Source organism: Somniosus microcephalus, chromosome 12 (genome assembly GCF_052327205.1).
Source record: "Somniosus microcephalus isolate GS21.2 chromosome 12, FLI_Smic_1.0, whole genome shotgun sequence".
In the NCBI taxonomy this organism is placed as follows: Eukaryota; Metazoa; Chordata; class Chondrichthyes; order Squaliformes; family Somniosidae; genus Somniosus; species Somniosus microcephalus.
In genome coordinates, this window is record NC_140998.1 from 208,248,838 (window position 1) to 208,265,119 (window position 16,282).

Consider the following 16,282-nt stretch of genomic DNA (forward strand, 5'->3'; position numbering starts at 1 on the left):
GACAGGGAAGACGGGGGCCTCGGTTTAACGTCTCGTCTGAAAGACGGAGTTACAAGAGGGAGTCTCTCCATCAGGGACCCTGTTTAAAGAGGGAGTCTCTCCATCAGGGACCCCTTTTACAGAGGGAGTCTCTCCATCAGGGACCCTGTTTAAAGAGGGAGTCTCTCCGTCAGGGACCCTGTTTAAAGAGGGAGTCTCTCCATCAGGGACCCCTTTTAAAGAGGGAGTCTCTCCATCAGGGACCCTGTTTAAAGAGGGAGTCTCTCCATCAGGGACCCCTTTTAAAGAGGGAGTCTCTCCATCAGGGACCCTGTTTAAAGAGGGAGTCTCTCCGTCAGGGACCCCTTTTAAAGAGGGAGTCTCTCCGTCAGGGACCCTGTTTAAAGAGGGAGTCTCACCATCAGGGACCCTGTTTAAAGAGGGAGTCTCTCCGTCAGGGACCCTGTTTAAAGAGGGAGTCTCTCCGTCAGGGACCCTGTTTAAAGAGGGAGTCTCTCCGTCAGGGACCCTGTTTAAAGAGGGAGTCTCTCCGTCAGGGACCCTGTTTAAAGAGGGAGTCTCACCGTCAGGGACCCTGTTTAAAGAGGGAGTCTCTCCGTCAGGGACCCTGTTTAAAGAGGGAGTCTCTCCGTCAGGGACCCTGTTTAAAGAGGGAGTCTCTCCGTCAGGGACCCTGTTTAAAGAGGGAGTCTCTCCGTCAGGGACCCTGTTTAAAGAGGGAGTCTCACCATCAGGGACCCTGTTTAAAGAGGGAGTCTCACCATCAGGGACCCTGTTTAAAGAGGGAGTCTCACCATCAGGGACCCTGTTTAAAGAGGTAGTCTCTCCATCAGGGACCCTGTTTAAAGAGGGAGTCTCTCCGTCAGGGACCCCTTTTAAAGAGGGAGTCTCTCCATCAGGGACCCTGTTTAAAGAGGGAGTCTCTCCGTCAGGGACCCTGTTTAAAGAGGGAGTCTCACCATCAGGGACCCTGTTTAAAGAGGGAGTCTCACCATCAGGGACCCTGTTTAAAGAGGTAGTCTCTCCATCAGGGACCCTGTTTAAAGAGGGAGTCTCTCCGTCAGGGACCCCTTTTAAAGAGGGAGTCTCTCCATCAGGGACCCTGTTTAAAGAGGGAGTCTCACCATCAGGGACCCCTTTTAAAGAGGGAGTCTCTCCATCAGGGACCCTGTTTAAAGAGGGAGTCTCACCATCAGGGACCCCTTTTACAGAGGGAGTCTCTCCATCAGGGACCCTGTTTAAAGAGGGAGTCTCTCCATCAGGGACCCTGTTTAAAGAGGGAGTCTCTCCGTCAGGGACCCTGTTTAAAGAGGGAGTCTCTCCGTCAGGGACCCTGTTTAAAGAGGGAGTCTCTCCGTCAGGGACCCTGTTTAAAGAGGGAGTCTCTCCGTCAGGGACCCTGTTTAAAGAGGGAGTCTCTCCGTCAGGGACCCTGTTTAAAGAGGGAGTCTCTCCGTCAGGGACCCTGTTTACAGAGGGAGTCTCTCCGTCAGGGACCCTGTTTAAAGAGGGAGTCTCTCCGTCAGGGACCCTGTTTAAAGAGGGATTCTCTCCGTCAGGGACCCTGTTTAAAGAGGGAGTCTCTCCGTCAGGGACCCTGTTTAAAGAGGGAGTCTCTCCGTCAGGGACCCTGTTTAAAGAGGGAGTCTCTCCGTCAGGGACTCTGTTTACAGAGGGAGTCTTTCCGTCAGGGACCCGGTTTAAAGAGGGAGTCTCTCCGTCAGGTACCCTGTTTAAAGAGGGAGTCTCTCCGTCAGGGACCCTGTTTAAAGAGGGAGTCTCTCCGTCAGGGACCCTGTTTAAAGAGGGAGTCTCTCCATCAGGGATCCTGTTTAAAGAGGGAGTCTCTCCGTCAGGGACCCTGTTTAAAGAGGGAGTCTCTCCGTCAGGGACCCTGTTTAAAGAGGGAGTCTCTCCGTCAGGGACCCTGTTTAAAGAGGGAGTCTCTCCGTCAGGGACCCTGTTTAAAGAGGGAGGCTCTCCGTCAGGGACCCCTTTTAAAGAGGGAGTCTCTCCGTCAGGGACCCTGTTTAAAGAGGGAGTCTCTCCATCAGGGACCCTGTTTAAAGAGGGAGTCTCTCCGTCAGGGACCCTGTTTAAAGAGGGAATCTCTCCGTCAGGGACCCTGTTTAAAGAGGGAGTCTCTCCGTCAGGGACCCTGTTTAAAGAGGGAGTCTCTCCGTCAGGGACCCTGTTTAAAGAGGGAGTCTCTCCGTCAGGGACCCTGTTTAAAGAGGGAGTCTCTCCGTCAGGGACCCTGTTTAAAGAGGGAGTCTCTCCGTCAGGGACCCTGTTTAAAGAGGGAGTCTCTCCGTCAGGGACCCTGTTTAAAGAGGGAGTCTCTCCGTCAGGGACCCTGTTTAAAGAGGGAGTCTCTCCGTCAGGGACCCTGTTTAAAGAGGGAGAGAGTCTCTCCGTCAGGGACCCTGTTTAAAGAGGGAGTCTCTCCGTCAGGGACCCTGTTTAAAGAGAGAGTCTCCCCATCAGGGACCCTGTTTAAAGAGGGAGTCTCTCCGTCAGGGACCCTGTTTAAAGAGGGAGTCTCTCCATCAGGGACCCTGTTTAAAGAGGGAGTCTCTCCGTCAGGGACCCTGTTTAAAGAGGGAGTCTCTCCGTCAGGGACCCCGTTTAAAGAGGGAGTCTCTCCTTCAGGGACCCTGTTTAAAGAGGGAGTCTCTCCGTCAGGGACCCTGTTTAAAGAGGGAGTCTCTCCGTCAGGGACCCTGTTTAAAGAGGGAGTCTCTCCGTCAGGGACCTTGTTTAAAGTGGGAGTCTCTCCTTCAGGGACCCTGTTTAAAGAGGGAGTCTCTCCGTCAGGGACCCTGTTTAAAGAGGGAGTCTCTCCGTCAGGGACCCTGTTTAAAGAGGGAGTCTCTCCGTCAGGGACCCTGTTTAAAGAGGGAGTCTCTTAGTCAGGGACCCTGTTTAAAGAGTGAGTCTCTCCGTCAGGGACCCTGTTTAAAGAGGGAGTCTCTCCGTCAGAGACCCTGTTTATAGAGGGAGACTCTCCGTCAGGGACCCTGTTTAAAGAGGGAGTCTCTCCGTCAGGGACCCTGTTTAAAGAGGGAGTCTCTCCGTCAGGGACCCTGTTTAAAGAGGGAGTCTCTCCGTCAGGGACCCTGTTTAAAGAGAGAGTCTCTCCGTCAGGGACCCTGTTTAAAGAGGGAGTCTCTCCGTCAGGGACCCTGTTTAAAGAGGGAGTCTCTCCGTCAGGGACCCTGTTTAAAGAGAGAGTCTCTCCGTCAGGGACCCTGTTTAAAGAGAGAGTCTCTCCGTCAGGGACCCTGTTTAAAGAGGGAGTCTCTCCGTCAGGGACCCTGTTTAAAGAGGGAGTCACTCCGTCAGGGACCCTGTTTAAAGAGGGAGTCTCTCCGTCAGGGACCCTGTTTAAAGAGGGAGTCTCTCCGTCAGGGACCCTGTTTAAAGAGGGAGTCTCTCCGTCAGGGACCCTGTTTAAAGAGGGAGTCTCTCCGTCAGGGACCCTGTTTAAAGAGGGAGTCTCTCCGTCAGGGACCCTGTTTAAAGAGGGAGTCTCTCCGTCAGGGACCCTGTTTAAAGAGGGAGTCTCTCCGTCAGGGACCCTGTTTAAAGAGGGAGTCTCTCCGTCAGGGACCCTGTTTAAAGAGGGAGTCTCTCCGTCAGGGACCCTGTTTAAAGAGGGAGTCTCTCCGTCAGGGACCCTGTTTACAGAGGGAGTCTCTCCGTCAGGGACCCTGTTTAAAGAGGGAGTCTCTCCGTCAGGGACCATGTTTAAAGAGGGAGTCTCTCCGTCAGGGACCCTGTTTAAAGAGGGAGTCTCTCCGTCAGGGACCCTGTTTAAAGAGGGAGTCTCTCCGTCAGGGACCCTGTTTAAAGAGGGAGTCTCTCCGTCAGGGACCCTGTTTAAAGAGGGAGTCTCTCCGTCAGGGACCCTGTTTAAAGAGGGAGTCTCTCCGTCAGGGACCCTGTTTAAAGAGGGAGTCTCTCCGTCAGGGACCCTGTTTAAAGAGGGAGTCTCTCCGTCAGGGACCCTGTTTAAAGAGGGCGTCTCTCCGTCAGGGACCCTGTTTAAAGAGGGAGTCTCTCCGTCAGGGACCCTGTTTAAAGAGGGAGTCTCTCCGTCAGGGACCCTGTTTAAAGAGGGAGTCTCTCCGTCAGGGACCCTGTTTACAGAGGGAGTCTCTCCGTCAGGGACCCTGTTTAAAGAGGGAGTCTCTCCGTCAGGGACCCTGTTTAAAGAGGGAGTCTCTCCGTCAGGGACCCTGTTTAAAGAGGGAGTCTCTCCGTCAGGGACCCTGTTTAAAGAGGGAGTCTCTCCGTCAGGGACCCTGTTTAAAGAGGGAGTCTCTCCGTCAGGGACCCTGTTTAAAGAGGGAGTCTCTCCGTCAGGGACCCTGTTTAAAGAGGGAGTCTCTCCGTCAGGGACCCTGTTTAAAGAGGGAGTCTCTCCGTCAGGGACCCTGTTTAAAGAGGGAGTCTCTCCGTCAGGGACCCTGTTTAAAGAGGGAGTCTCTCCGTCAGGGACCCTGTTTAAAGAGGGAGTCTCTCCGTCAGGGACCCTGTTTAAAGAGGGAGTCTCTCCGTCAGGGACCCTGTTTACAGAGGGAGTCTCTCCGTCAGGGACCCTGTTTAAAGAGGGAGTCTCTCCGTCAGGGACCCTGTTTAAAGAGGGAGTCTCTCCGTCAGGGACCCTGTTTAAAGAGGGAGTCTCTCCGTCAGGGACCCTGTTTAAAGAGGGAGTCTCTCCGTCAGGGACCCTGTTTAAAGAGGGAGTCTCTCCGTCAGGGACCCTGTTTAAAGAGGGAGTCTCTCCGTCAGGGACCCTGTTTAAAGAGGGAGTCTCTCCGTCAGGGACCCTGTTTAAAGAGGGAGTCTCTCCGTCAGGGACCCTGTTTAAAGAGGGAGTCTCTCCGTCAGGGACCCTGTTTAAAGAGGGAGTCTCTCCGTCAGGGACCCTGTTTAAAGAGGGAGTCTCTCCGTCAGGGACCCTGTTTAAAGAGGGAGACTCTCCGTCAGGGACCCTGTTTAAAGAGGGAGTCTCTCCGTCAGGGACCCTGTTTAAAGAGGGAGTCTCTCCGTCAGGGACCCTGTTTACAGAGGGAGTCTCTCCGTCAGGGACCCTGTTTAAAGAGGGAGTCTCTCCGTCAGGGACCCTGTTTAAAGAGGGAGTCTCTCCGTCAGGGACCCTGTTTAAAGAGGGAGTCTCTCCGTCAGGGACCCTGTTTAAAGAGGGAGTCTCTCCGTCAGGGACCATGTTTAAAGAGGGAGTCTCTCCGTCAGGGACCCTGTTTAAAGAGGGAGTCTCTCCGTCAGGGACCCTGTTTAAAGAGGGAGTCTCTCCGTCAGGGACCCTGTTTAAAGAGGGAGTCTCACCGTCAGGGACCCTGTTTAAAGAGGGAGTCTCTCCGTCAGGGACCCTGTTTAAAGAGGGAGTCTCTCCGTCAGGGACCCTGTTTAAAGAGGGAGTCTCTCCATCAGGGACCATGTTTAAAGAGGGAGTCTCTCCGTCAGGGACCCTGTTTAAAGAGGGAGTCTCTCCGTCAGGGACCCTGTTTAAAGAGGGAGTCTCTCCGTCAGGGACCCTGTTTAAAGAGGGAGTCTCACCATCAGGGACCCTGTTTAAAGAGGGAGTCTCACCATCAGGGACCCTGTTTAAAGAGGTAGTCTCTCCATCAGGGACCCTGTTTAAAGAGGGAGTCTCTCCGTCAGGGACCCCTTTTAAAGAGGGAGTCTCTCCATCAGGGACCCTGTTTAAAGAGGGAGTCTCACCATCAGGGACCCCTTTTAAAGAGGGAGTCTCTCCATCAGGGACCCTGTTTAAAGAGGGAGTCTCACCATCAGGGACCCCTTTTACAGAGGGAGTCTCTCCATCAGGGACCCTGTTTAAAGAGGGAGTCTCTCCATCAGGGACCCTGTTTAAAGAGGGAGTCTCTCCGTCAGGGACCCTGTTTAAAGAGGGAGTCTCTCCGTCAGGGACCCTGTTTAAAGAGGGAGTCTCTCCGTCAGGGACCCTGTTTAAAGAGGGAGTCTCTCCGTCAGGGACCCTGTTTAAAGAGGGAGTCTCTCCGTCAGGGACCCTGTTTAAAGAGGGAGTCTCTCCGTCAGGGACCCTGTTTACAGAGGGAGTCTCTCCGTCAGGGACCCTGTTTAAAGAGGGAGTCTCTCCGTCAGGGACCCTGTTTAAAGAGGGATTCTCTCCATCAGGGATCCTGTTTAAAGAGGGAGTCTCTCCCTCAGGGACCCTGTTTAAAGAGGGAGGCTCTCCGTCAGGGACCCCTTTTAAAGAGGGAGTCTCTCCGTCAGGGACCCTGTTTAAAGAGGGAGTCTCTCCATCAGGGACCCTGTTTAAAGAGGGAGTCTCTCCGTCAGGGACCCTGTTTAAAGAGGGAATCTCTCCGTCAGGGACCCTGTTTAAAGAGGGAGTCTCTCCGTCAGGGACCCTGTTTAAAGAGGGAGTCTCTCCGTCAGGGACCCTGTTTAAAGAGGGAGTCTCTCCGTCAGGGACCCTGTTTAAAGAGGGAGTCTCTCCGTCAGGGACCCTGTTTAAAGAGGGAGTCTCTCCGTCAGGGACCCTGTTTAAAGAGGGAGTCTCTCCGTCAGGGACCCTGTTTAAAGAGGGAGTCTCTCCGTCAGGGACCCTGTTTAAAGAGGGAGTCTCTCCGTCAGGGACCCTGTTTAAAGAGGGAGTCTCTCCGTCAGGGACCCTGTTTAAAGAGGGAGTCTCTCCGTCAGGGACCCTGTTTAAAGAGAGAGTCTCCCCATCAGGGACCCTGTTTAAAGAGGGAGTCTCTCCGTCAGGGACCCTGTTTAAAGAGGGAGTCTCTCCATCAGGGACCCTGTTTAAAGAGGGAGTCTCTCCGTCAGGGACCCTGTTTAAAGAGGGAGTCTCTCCGTCAGGGACCCCGTTTAAAGAGGGAGTCTCTCCTTCAGGGACCCTGTTTAAAGAGGGAGTCTCTCCGTCAGGGACCCTGTTTAAAGAGGGAGTCTCTCCGTCAGGGACCCTGTTTAAAGAGGGAGTCTCTCCGTCAGGGACCTTGTTTAAAGTGGGAGTCTCTCCTTCAGGGACCCTGTTTAAAGAGGGAGTCTCTCCGTCAGGGACCCTGTTTAAAGAGGGAGTCTCTCCGTCAGGGACCCTGTTTAAAGAGGGAGTCTCTCCGTCAGGGACCCTGTTTAAAGAGGGAGTCTCTTAGTCAGGGACCCTGTTTAAAGAGTGAGTCTCTCCGTCAGGGACCCTGTTTAAAGAGGGAGTCTCTCCGTCAGAGACCCTGTTTATAGAGGGAGACTCTCCGTCAGGGACCCTGTTTAAAGAGGGAGTCTCTCCGTCAGGGACCCTGTTTAAAGAGGGAGTCTCTCCGTCAGGGACCCTGTTTAAAGAGGGAGTCTCTCCGTCAGGGACCCTGTTTAAAGAGAGAGTCTCTCCGTCAGGGACCCTGTTTAAAGAGGGAGTCTCTCCGTCAGGGACCCTGTTTAAAGAGGGAGTCTCTCCGTCAGGGACCCTGTTTAAAGAGAGAGTCTCTCCGTCAGGGACCCTGTTTAAAGAGAGAGTCTCTCCGTCAGGGACCCTGTTTAAAGAGGGAGTCTCTCCATCAGGGACCCTGTATAAAGAGGGAGTCACTCCGTCAGGGACCCTGTTTAAAGAGGGAGTCTCTCCGTCAGGGACCCTGTTTAAAGAGGGAGTCTCTCCATCAGGGACCCTGTTTAAAGAGGGAGTCTCTCCGTCAGGGACCCTGTTTAAAGAGGGAGTCTCTCCGTCAGGGACCCTTTTTAAAGAGGGAGTCTCTCCGTCAGGGACCCTGTTTAAAGAGGGAGTCTCTCCGTCAGGGACCCTGTTTAAAGAGGGAGTCTCTCCGTCAGGGACCCTGTTTAAAGAGGGAGTCTCTCCGTCAGGGACCCTGTTTAAAGAGGGAGTCTCTCCGTCAGGGACCCTGTTTAAAGAGGGAGTCTCTCCGTCAGGGACCCTGTTTACAGAGGGAGTCTCTCCGTCAGGGACCCTGTTTAAAGAGGGAGTCTCTCCGTCAGGGACCATGTTTAAAGAGGGAGTCTCTCCGTCAGGGACCCTGTTTAAAGAGGGAGTCTCTCCGTCAGGGACCCTGTTTAAAGAGGGAGTCTCTCCGTCAGGGACCCTGTTTAAAGAGGGAGTCTCTCCGTCAGGGACCCTGTTTAAAGAGGGAGTCTCTCCGTCAGGGACCCTGTTTAAAGAGGGAGTCTCTCCGTCAGGGACCCTGTTTAAAGAGGGAGTCTCTCCGTCAGGGACCCTGTTTAAAGAGGGAGTCTCTCCATCAGGGACCCTGTTTAAAGAGGGCGTCTCTCCGTCAGGGACCCTGTTTAAAGAGGGAGTCTCTCCGTCAGGGACCCTGTTTAAAGAGGGAGTCTCTCCGTCAGGGACCCTGTTTAAAGAGGGAGTCTCTCCGTCAGGGACCCTGTTTACAGAGGGAGTCTCTCCGTCAGGGACCCGGTTTAAAGAGGGAGTCTCTCCGTCAGGGACCCTGTTTAAAGAGGGAGTCTCTCCGTCAGGGACCCTGTTTAAAGAGGGAGTCTCTCCGTCAGGGACCCTGTTTAAAGAGGGAGTCTCTCCGTCAGGGACCCTGTTTAAAGAGAGAGTCTCTCCATCAGGGACCCTGTTTAAAGAGGGAGTCTCTCCGTCAGGGACCCTGTTTAAAGAGGGAGTCACTCCGTCAGGGACCCTGTTTAAAGAGGGAGTCTCTCCGTCAGGGACCCTGTTTAAAGAGGGAGTCTCTCCGTCAGGGACCCTGTTTAAAGAGGGAGTCTCTCCGTCAGGGACCCTGTTTAAAGAGGGAGTCTCTCCGTCAGGGACACTGTTTAAAGAGGGAGTCTCTCCGTCAGGGACCCTGTTTAAAGAGGGAGTCTCTCCTTCAGGGACCCTGTTTAAAGAGGGAGTCTCTCCGTCAGGGACCCTGTTTAAAGAGGGAGTCTCTCCGTCAGGGACCCTGTTTAAAGAGGGAGTCTCTCCGTCAGGGACCCTGTTTACAGAGGGAGTCTCTCCGTCAGGGACCCTGTTTAAAGAGGGAGTCTCTCCGTCAGGGACCCTGTTTAAAGAGGGAGTCTCTCCGTCAGGGACCCTGTTTACAGAGGGAGTCTCTCCGTCAGGGACCCTGTTTAAAGAGGGAGTCTCTCCGTCAGGGACCCTGTTTAAAGAGGGAGTCTCTCCGTCAGGGACCCTGTTTAAAGAGGGAGTCTCTCCGTCAGGGACCCTGTTTAAAGAGGGAGTCTCTCCGTCAGGGACCCTGTTTAAAGAGGGAGTCTCTCCGTCAGGGACCCTGTTTAAAGAGGGAGTCTCTCCGTCAGGGACCCTGTTTAAAGAGGGAGTCTCTCCGTCAGGGACCCTGTTTAAAGAGGGAGTCTCTCCGTCAGGGACCCTGTTTAAAGAGGGAGTCTCTCCGTCAGGGACCCTGTTTAAAGAGGGAGTCTCTCCGTCAGGGACCCTGTTTAAAGAGGGAGTCTCTCCGTCAGGGACCCTGTTTAAAGAGGGAGTCTCTCCGTCAGGGACCCTGTTTAAAGAGGGAGTCTCTCCGTCAGGGACCCTGTTTAAAGAGGGAGTCTCTCCGTCAGGGACCCTGTTTAAAGAGGGATTCTCTCCGTCAGGGACCCTGTTTAAAGAGGGAGTCTCTCCGTCAGGGACCCTGTTTAAAGAGGGAGTCTCTCCGTCAGGGACCCTGTTTAAAGAGGGAGTCTCTCCGTCAGGGACTCTGTTTACAGAGGGAGTCTCTCCGTCAGGGACCCTGTTTAAAGAGGGAGTCTCTCCGTCAGGTACCCTGTTTAAAGAGGGAGTCTCTCCGTCAGGGACCCTGTTTAAAGAGGGAGTCTCTCCGTCAGGGACCCTGTTTAAAGAGGGAGTCTCTCCATCAGGGACCCTGTTTAAAGAGGGAGTCTCTCCGTCAGGGACCCTGTTTAAAGAGGGAGTCTCTCCGTCAGGGACCCTGTTTAAAGAGGGAGTCTCTCCGTCAGGGACCCTGTTTAAAGAGGGAGTCTCTCCGTCAGGGACCCTGTTTAAAGAGGGAGTCTCTCCTTCAGGGACCCTGTTTAAAGAGGGAGTCTCTCCGTCAGGGACCCTGTTTAAAGAGGGAGTCTCTCCGTCAGGGACCCTGTTTAAAGAGGGAGTCTCTCCGTCAGGGACCCTGTTTAAAGAGGGAGTCTCTCCGTCAGGGACCCTGTTTAAAGAGTGAGTCTCTCCGTCAGGGACCCTGTTTAAAGAGGGAGTCTCTCCGTCAGGGACCCTGTTTAAAGAGGGAGTCTCTCCGTCAGGGACCCTGTTTAAAGAGGGAGTCTCTCCATCAGGGACCCTCTTTAAAGAGGGAGTCTCTCCGTCAGGGACCCTGTTTAAAGAGGGAGTCTCTCCGTCAGGGACCCTGTTTAAAGAGGGAGTCTCTCCGTCAGGGACCCTGTTTAAAGAGGGAGTCTCTCCGTCAGGGACCCTGTTTAAAGAGGGAGTCTCTCCGTCAGGGACCCTGTTTAAAGAGAGAGTCTCCCCATCAGGGACCCTGTTTAAAGAGGGAGTCTCTCCGTCAGGGACCCTGTTTAAAGAGGGAGTCTCTCCATCAGGGACCCTGTTTAAAGAGGGAGTCTCTCCGTCAGGGACCCTGTTTAAAGAGGGAGTCTCTCCGTCAGGGACCCTGTTTAAAGAGGGAGTCTCTCCTTCAGGGACCCTGTTTAAAGAGGGAGTCTCTCCGTCAGGGACCCTGTTTAAAGAGGGAGTCTCTCCGTCAGGGACCCTGTTTAAAGAGGGAGTCTCTCCGTCAGGGACCCTGTTTAAAGAGGGAGTCTCTCCGTCAGGGACCCTGTTTAAAGAGTGAGTCTCTCCGTCAGGGACCCTGTTTAAAGAGGGAGTCTCTCCGTCAGAGACCCTGTTTATAGAGGGAGACTCTCCGTCAGGGACCCTGTTTAAAGAGGGAGTCTCTCCATCAGGGACCCTGTTTAAAGAGGGAGTCTCTCCGTCAGGGACCCAGTTTAAAGAGGGAGTCTCTCCGTCAGGGACCCTGTTTAAAGAGGGAGTCTCTCCGTCAGGGACCCTGTTTAAAGAGGGAGTCTCTCCGTCAGGGACCCTGTTTAAAGAGGGAGTCTCTCCGTCAGGGACCCTGTTTAAAGAGAGTGTCTCCCCATCAGGGACCCTGTTTAAAGAGGGAGTCTCTCCGTCAGGGACCCTGTTTAAAGAGGGAGTCTCTCCATCAGGGACCCTGTTTAAAGAGGGAGTCTCTCCGTCAGGGACCCTGTTTAAAGAGGGAGTCTCTCCGTCAGGGACCCTGTTTAAAGAGGGAGTCTCTCCTTCAGGGACCCTGTTTAAAGAGGGAGTCTCTCCGTCAGGGACCCTGTTTAAAGAGGGAGTCTCTCCGTCAGGGACCCTGTTTAAAGAGGGAGTCTCTCCGTCAGGGACCCTGTTTAAAGAGGGACTCTCTCCGTCAGGGACCCTGTTTAAAGAGTGAGTCTCTCCGTCAGGGACCCTGTTTAAAGAGGGAGTCTCTCCGTCAGAGACCCTGTTTATAGAGGGAGACTCTCCGTCAGGGACCCTGTTTAAAGAGGGAGTCTCTCCGTCAGGGACCCTGTTTAAAGAGGGAGTCTCTCCGTCAGGGACCCTGTTTAAAGAGGGAGTCTCTCCGTCAGGGACCCTGTTTAAAGAGAGAGTCTCTCCATCAGGGACCCTGTTTAAAGAGGGAGTCTCTCCGTCAGGGACCCTGTTTAAAGAGGGAGTCTCTCCGTCAGGGACCCTGTTTAAAGAGGGAGTCTCTCCGTCAGGGACCCTGTTTAAAGAGAGAGTCTCTCCGTCAGGGACCCTGTTTAAAGAGGGAGTCTCTCCGTCAGGGACCCTGTTTAAAGAGGGAGTCTCTCCGTCAGGGACCCTGTTTAAAGAGGGAGTCTCTCCATCAGGGACCCTGTTTAAAGAGGGAGTCTCTCCGTCAGGGACCCTGTTTAAAGAGGGAGTCTCTCCATCAGGGACCCTGTTTACAGAGGGAGTCTCTCCGTCAGGGACCCTGTTTAAAGAGGGAGTCTCTCCGTCAGGGACCCTGTTTAAAGAGGGAGTCTCTCCGTCAGCGACCCTGTTTAAAGAGGGAGTCTCTCCGTCAGGGACCCTGTTTAAAGAGGGAGTCTCTCCGTCAGGGACCCTGTTTAAAGAGGGAGTCTCTCCGTCAGGGACCCTGTTTAAAGAGGGAGTCTCTCCGTCAGGGACCCTGTTTAAAGAGGGAGTCTCTCCGTCAGGGACCCTGTTTAAAGAGGGAGTCTCTCCATCAGGGACCCTGTTTAAAGAGGGAGTCTCTCCGTCAGGGACCCTGTTTAAAGAGGGAGTCTCTCCGTCAGGGACCCTGTTTAAAGAGAGAGTCTCTCCGTCAGGGACCCTGTTTAAAGAGGGAGTCTCTCCGTCAGGGACCCTGTTTAAAGAGAGAGTCTCTCCATCAGGGACCCTGTTTAAAGAGGGAGTCTCTCCGTCAGGGACCCTGTTTAAAGAGGGAGTCACTCCGTCAGGGACCCTGTTTAAAGAGGGAGTCTCTCCGTCAGGGACCCTGTTTAAAGAGGGAGTCTCTCCATCAGGGACCCTGTTTAAAGAGGGAGTCTCTCCGTCAGGGACCCTGTTTAAAGAGGGAGTCTCTCCGTCAGGGACCCTGTTTAAAGAGGGAGTCTCTCCGTCAGGGACCCTGTTTAAAGAGGGAGTCTCTCCATCAGGGACCCTGTTTAAAGAGGGAGTCTCTCCGTCAGGGACCCTGTTTAAAGAGGGAGTCTCTCCTTCAGGGACCCTGTTTAAAGAGGGAGTCTCTCCGTCGGGGACCCTGTTTAAAGAGGGAGTCTCTCCGTCAGGGACCCTGTTTACAGAGGGAGTCTGTCCGTCAGGGACCCTGTTTAAAGAGGGAGTCTCTCCGTCAGGGACCCTGTTTAAAGAGGGAGTCTCTCCGTCAGGGACCCTGTTTAAAGAGGGAGTCTCTCCGTCAGGGACCCTGTTTAAAGAGGGAGTCTCTCCGTCAGGGACCCTGTTTAAAGAGGGAGTCTCTCCGTCAGGGACCCTGTTTAAAGAGGGAGTCTCTCCGTCAGGGACCCTGTTTAAAGAGGGAGTCTCTCCGTCAGGGACCCTGTTTAAAGAGTGAGTCTCTCCGTCAGGGACCCTGTTTAAAGAGGGAGTCTCTCCGTCAGAGACCCTGTTTATAGAGGGAGACTCTCCGTCAGGGACCCTGTTTAAAGAGGGAGTCTCTCCGTCAGGGACCCTGTTTAAAGAGGGAGTCTCTCCGTCAGGGTCCCTGTTTAAAGAGGGAGTCTCTCTGTCAGGGACCCTGTTTAAAGAGGGAGTCTCTCCGTCAGGGACCCTGTTTAAAGAGGGAGTCTCTCCGTCAGGGACCCTGTTTAAAGAGGGAGTCTCTCCGTCAGGGACCCTGTTTAAAGAGAGAGTCTCCCCATCAGGGACCCTGTTTAAAGAGGGAGTCTCTCCGTCAGGGACCCTGTTTAAAGAGGGAGTCTCTCCATCAGGGACCCTGTTTAAAGAGGGAGTCTCTCCGTCAGGGACCCTGTTTAAAGAGGGAGTCTCTCCGTCAGGGACCCTGTTTAAAGAGGGAGTCTCTCCTTCAGGGACCCTGTTTAAAGAGGGAGTCTCTCCGTCAGGGACCCTGTTTAAAGAGGGAGTCTCTCCGTCAGGGACCCTGTTTAAAGAGGGAGTCTCTCCGTCAGGGACCCTGTTTAAAGAGGGAGTCTCTCCGTCAGGGACCCTGTTTAAAGAGTGAGTCTCTCCGTCAGGGACCCTGTTTAAAGAGGGAGTCTCTCCGTCAGAGACCCTGTTTATAGAGGGAGACTCTCCGTCAGGGACCCTGTTTAAAGAGGGAGTCTCTCCATCAGGGACCCTGTTTAAAGAGGGAGTCTCTCCGTCAGGGACCCTGTTTAAAGAGGGAGTCTCTCCGTCAGGGACCCTGTTTAAAGAGGGAGTCTCTCCGTCAGGGACCCTGTTTAAAGAGGGAGTCTCTCCGTCAGGGACCCTGTTTAAAGAGGGAGTCTCTCCGTCAGGGACCCTGTTTAAAGAGAGAGTCTCCCCATCAGGGACCCTGTTTAAAGAGGGAGTCTCTCCGTCAGGGACCCTGTTTAAAGAGGGAGTCTCTCCATCAGGGTCCCTGTTTAAAGAGGGAGTCTCTCCGTCAGGGACCCTGTTTAAAGAGGGAGTCTCTCCGTCAGGGACCCTGTTTAAAGAGGGAGTCTCTCCTTCAGGGACCCTGTTTAAAGAGGGAGTCTCTCCGTCAGGGACCCTGTTTAAAGAGGGAGTCTCTCCGTCAGGGACCCTGTTTAAAGAGGGAGTCTCTCCGTCAGGGACCCTGTTTAAAGAGGGACTCTCTCCGTCAGGGACCCTGTTTAAAGAGTGAGTCTCTCCGTCAGGGACCCTGTTTAAAGAGGGAGTCTCTCCGTCAGAGACCCTGTTTATAGAGGGAGACTCTCCGTCAGGGACCCTGTTTAAAGAGGGAGTCTCTCCGTCAGGGACCCTGTTTAAAGAGGGAGTCTCTCCGTCAGGGACCCTGTTTAAAGAGGGAGTCTCTCCGTCAGGGACCCTGTTTAAAGAGAGAGTCTCTCCATCAGGGACCCTGTTTAAAGAGGGAGTCTCTCCGTCAGGGACCCTGTTTAAAGAGGGAGTCTCTCCGTCAGGGACCCTGTTTAAAGAGGGAGTCTCTCCGTCAGGGACCCTGTTTAAAGAGAGAGTCTCTCCGTCAGGGACCCTGTTTAAAGAGGGAGTCTCTCCGTCAGGGACCCTGTTTAAAGAGGGAGTCTCTCCGTCAGGGACCCTGTTTAAAGAGGGAGTCTCTCCATCAGGGACCCTGTTTAAAGAGGGAGTCTCTCCGTCAGGGACCCTGTTTAAAGAGGGAGTCTCTCCATCAGGGACCCTGTTTACAGAGGGAGTCTCTCCGTCAGGGACCCTGTTTAAAGAGGGAGTCTCTCCGTCAGGGACCCTGTTTAAAGAGGGAGTCTCTCCGTCAGCGACCCTGTTTAAAGAGGGAGTCTCTCCGTCAGGGACCCTGTTTAAAGAGGGAGTCTCTCCGTCAGGGACCCTGTTTAAAGAGGGAGTCTCTCCGTCAGGGACCCTGTTTAAAGAGGGAGTCTCTCCGTCAGGGACCCTGTTTAAAGAGGGAGTCTCTCCGTCAGGGACCCTGTTTAAAGAGGGAGTCTCTCCATCAGGGACCCTGTTTAAAGAGGGAGTCTCTCCGTCAGGGACCCTGTTTAAAGAGGGAGTCTCTCCGTCAGGGACCCTGTTTAAAGAGAGAGTCTCTCCGTCAGGGACCCTGTTTAAAGAGGGAGTCTCTCCGTCAGGGACCCTGTTTAAAGAGAGAGTCTCTCCATCAGGGACCCTGTTTAAAGAGGGAGTCTCTCCGTCAGGGACCCTGTTTAAAGAGGGAGTCACTCCGTCAGGGACCCTGTTTAAAGAGGGAGTCTCTCCGTCAGGGACCCTGTTTAAAGAGGGAGTCTCTCCATCAGGGACCCTGTTTAAAGAGGGAGTCTCTCCGTCAGGGACCCTGTTTAAAGAGGGAGTCTCTCCGTCAGGGACCCTGTTTAAAGAGGGAGTCTCTCCGTCAGGGACCCTGTTTAAAGAGGGAGTCTCTCCATCAGGGACCCTGTTTAAAGAGGGAGTCTCTCCGTCAGGGACCCTGTTTAAAGAGGGAGTCTCTCCATCAGGGACCCTGTTTAAAGAGGGAGTCTCTCCGTCAGGGACCCTGTTTAAAGAGGGAGTCTCTCCGTCAGGGACCCTGTTTACAGAGGGAGTCTGTCCGTCAGGGACCCTGTTTAAAGAGGGAGTCTCTCCGTCAGGGACCCTGTTTAAAGAGGGAGTCTCTCCGTCAGGGACCCTGTTTAAAGAGGGAGTCTCTCCGTCAGGGACCCTGTTTAAAGAGGGAGTCTCTCCGTCAGGGACCCTGTTTAAAGAGGGAGTCTCTCCGTCAGGGACCCTGTTTAAAGAGGGAGTCTCTCCGTCAGGGACCCTGTTTAAAGAGGGAGTCTCTCCGTCAGGGACCCTGTTTAAAGAGGGAGTCTCTCCGTCAGGGACCCTGTTTAAAGAGGGAGTCTCTCCGTCAGGGACCCTGTTTAAAGAGTGAGTCTCTCCGTCAGGGACCCTGTTTAAAGAGGGAGTCTCTCCGTCAGAGACCCTGTTTATAGAGGGAGACTCTCCGTCAGGGACCCTGTTTAAAGAGGGAGTCTCTCCGTCAGGGACCCTGTTTAAAGAGGGAGTCTCTCCGTCAGGGTCCCTGTTTAAAGAGGGAGTCTCTCCGTCAGGGACCCTGTTTAAAGAGGGAGTCTCTCCGTCAGGGACCCTGTTTAAAGAGGGAGTCTCTCCATCAGG

General features: G+C 53.9%; 1 protein-coding gene across 1 annotated transcript in view; it reads right to left on the bottom strand.

Annotated features, from left to right (window-relative positions):
* Positions 1 to 7,590: 7,590 nt before the first annotated feature.
* LOC147109979 (apolipoprotein Eb-like) overlaps positions 7,591 to 16,282 on the bottom strand; it is a 32,822-nt gene continuing 24,130 nt past the window's right edge. Inside the window, exon 5 of the mRNA XM_086002448.1 lies at positions 7,591 to 7,607. Within this exon, the coding sequence (XP_085858574.1) occupies positions 7,591 to 7,607 (17 nt within the window). The remainder of the gene's footprint in view (positions 7,608 to 16,282) is intronic.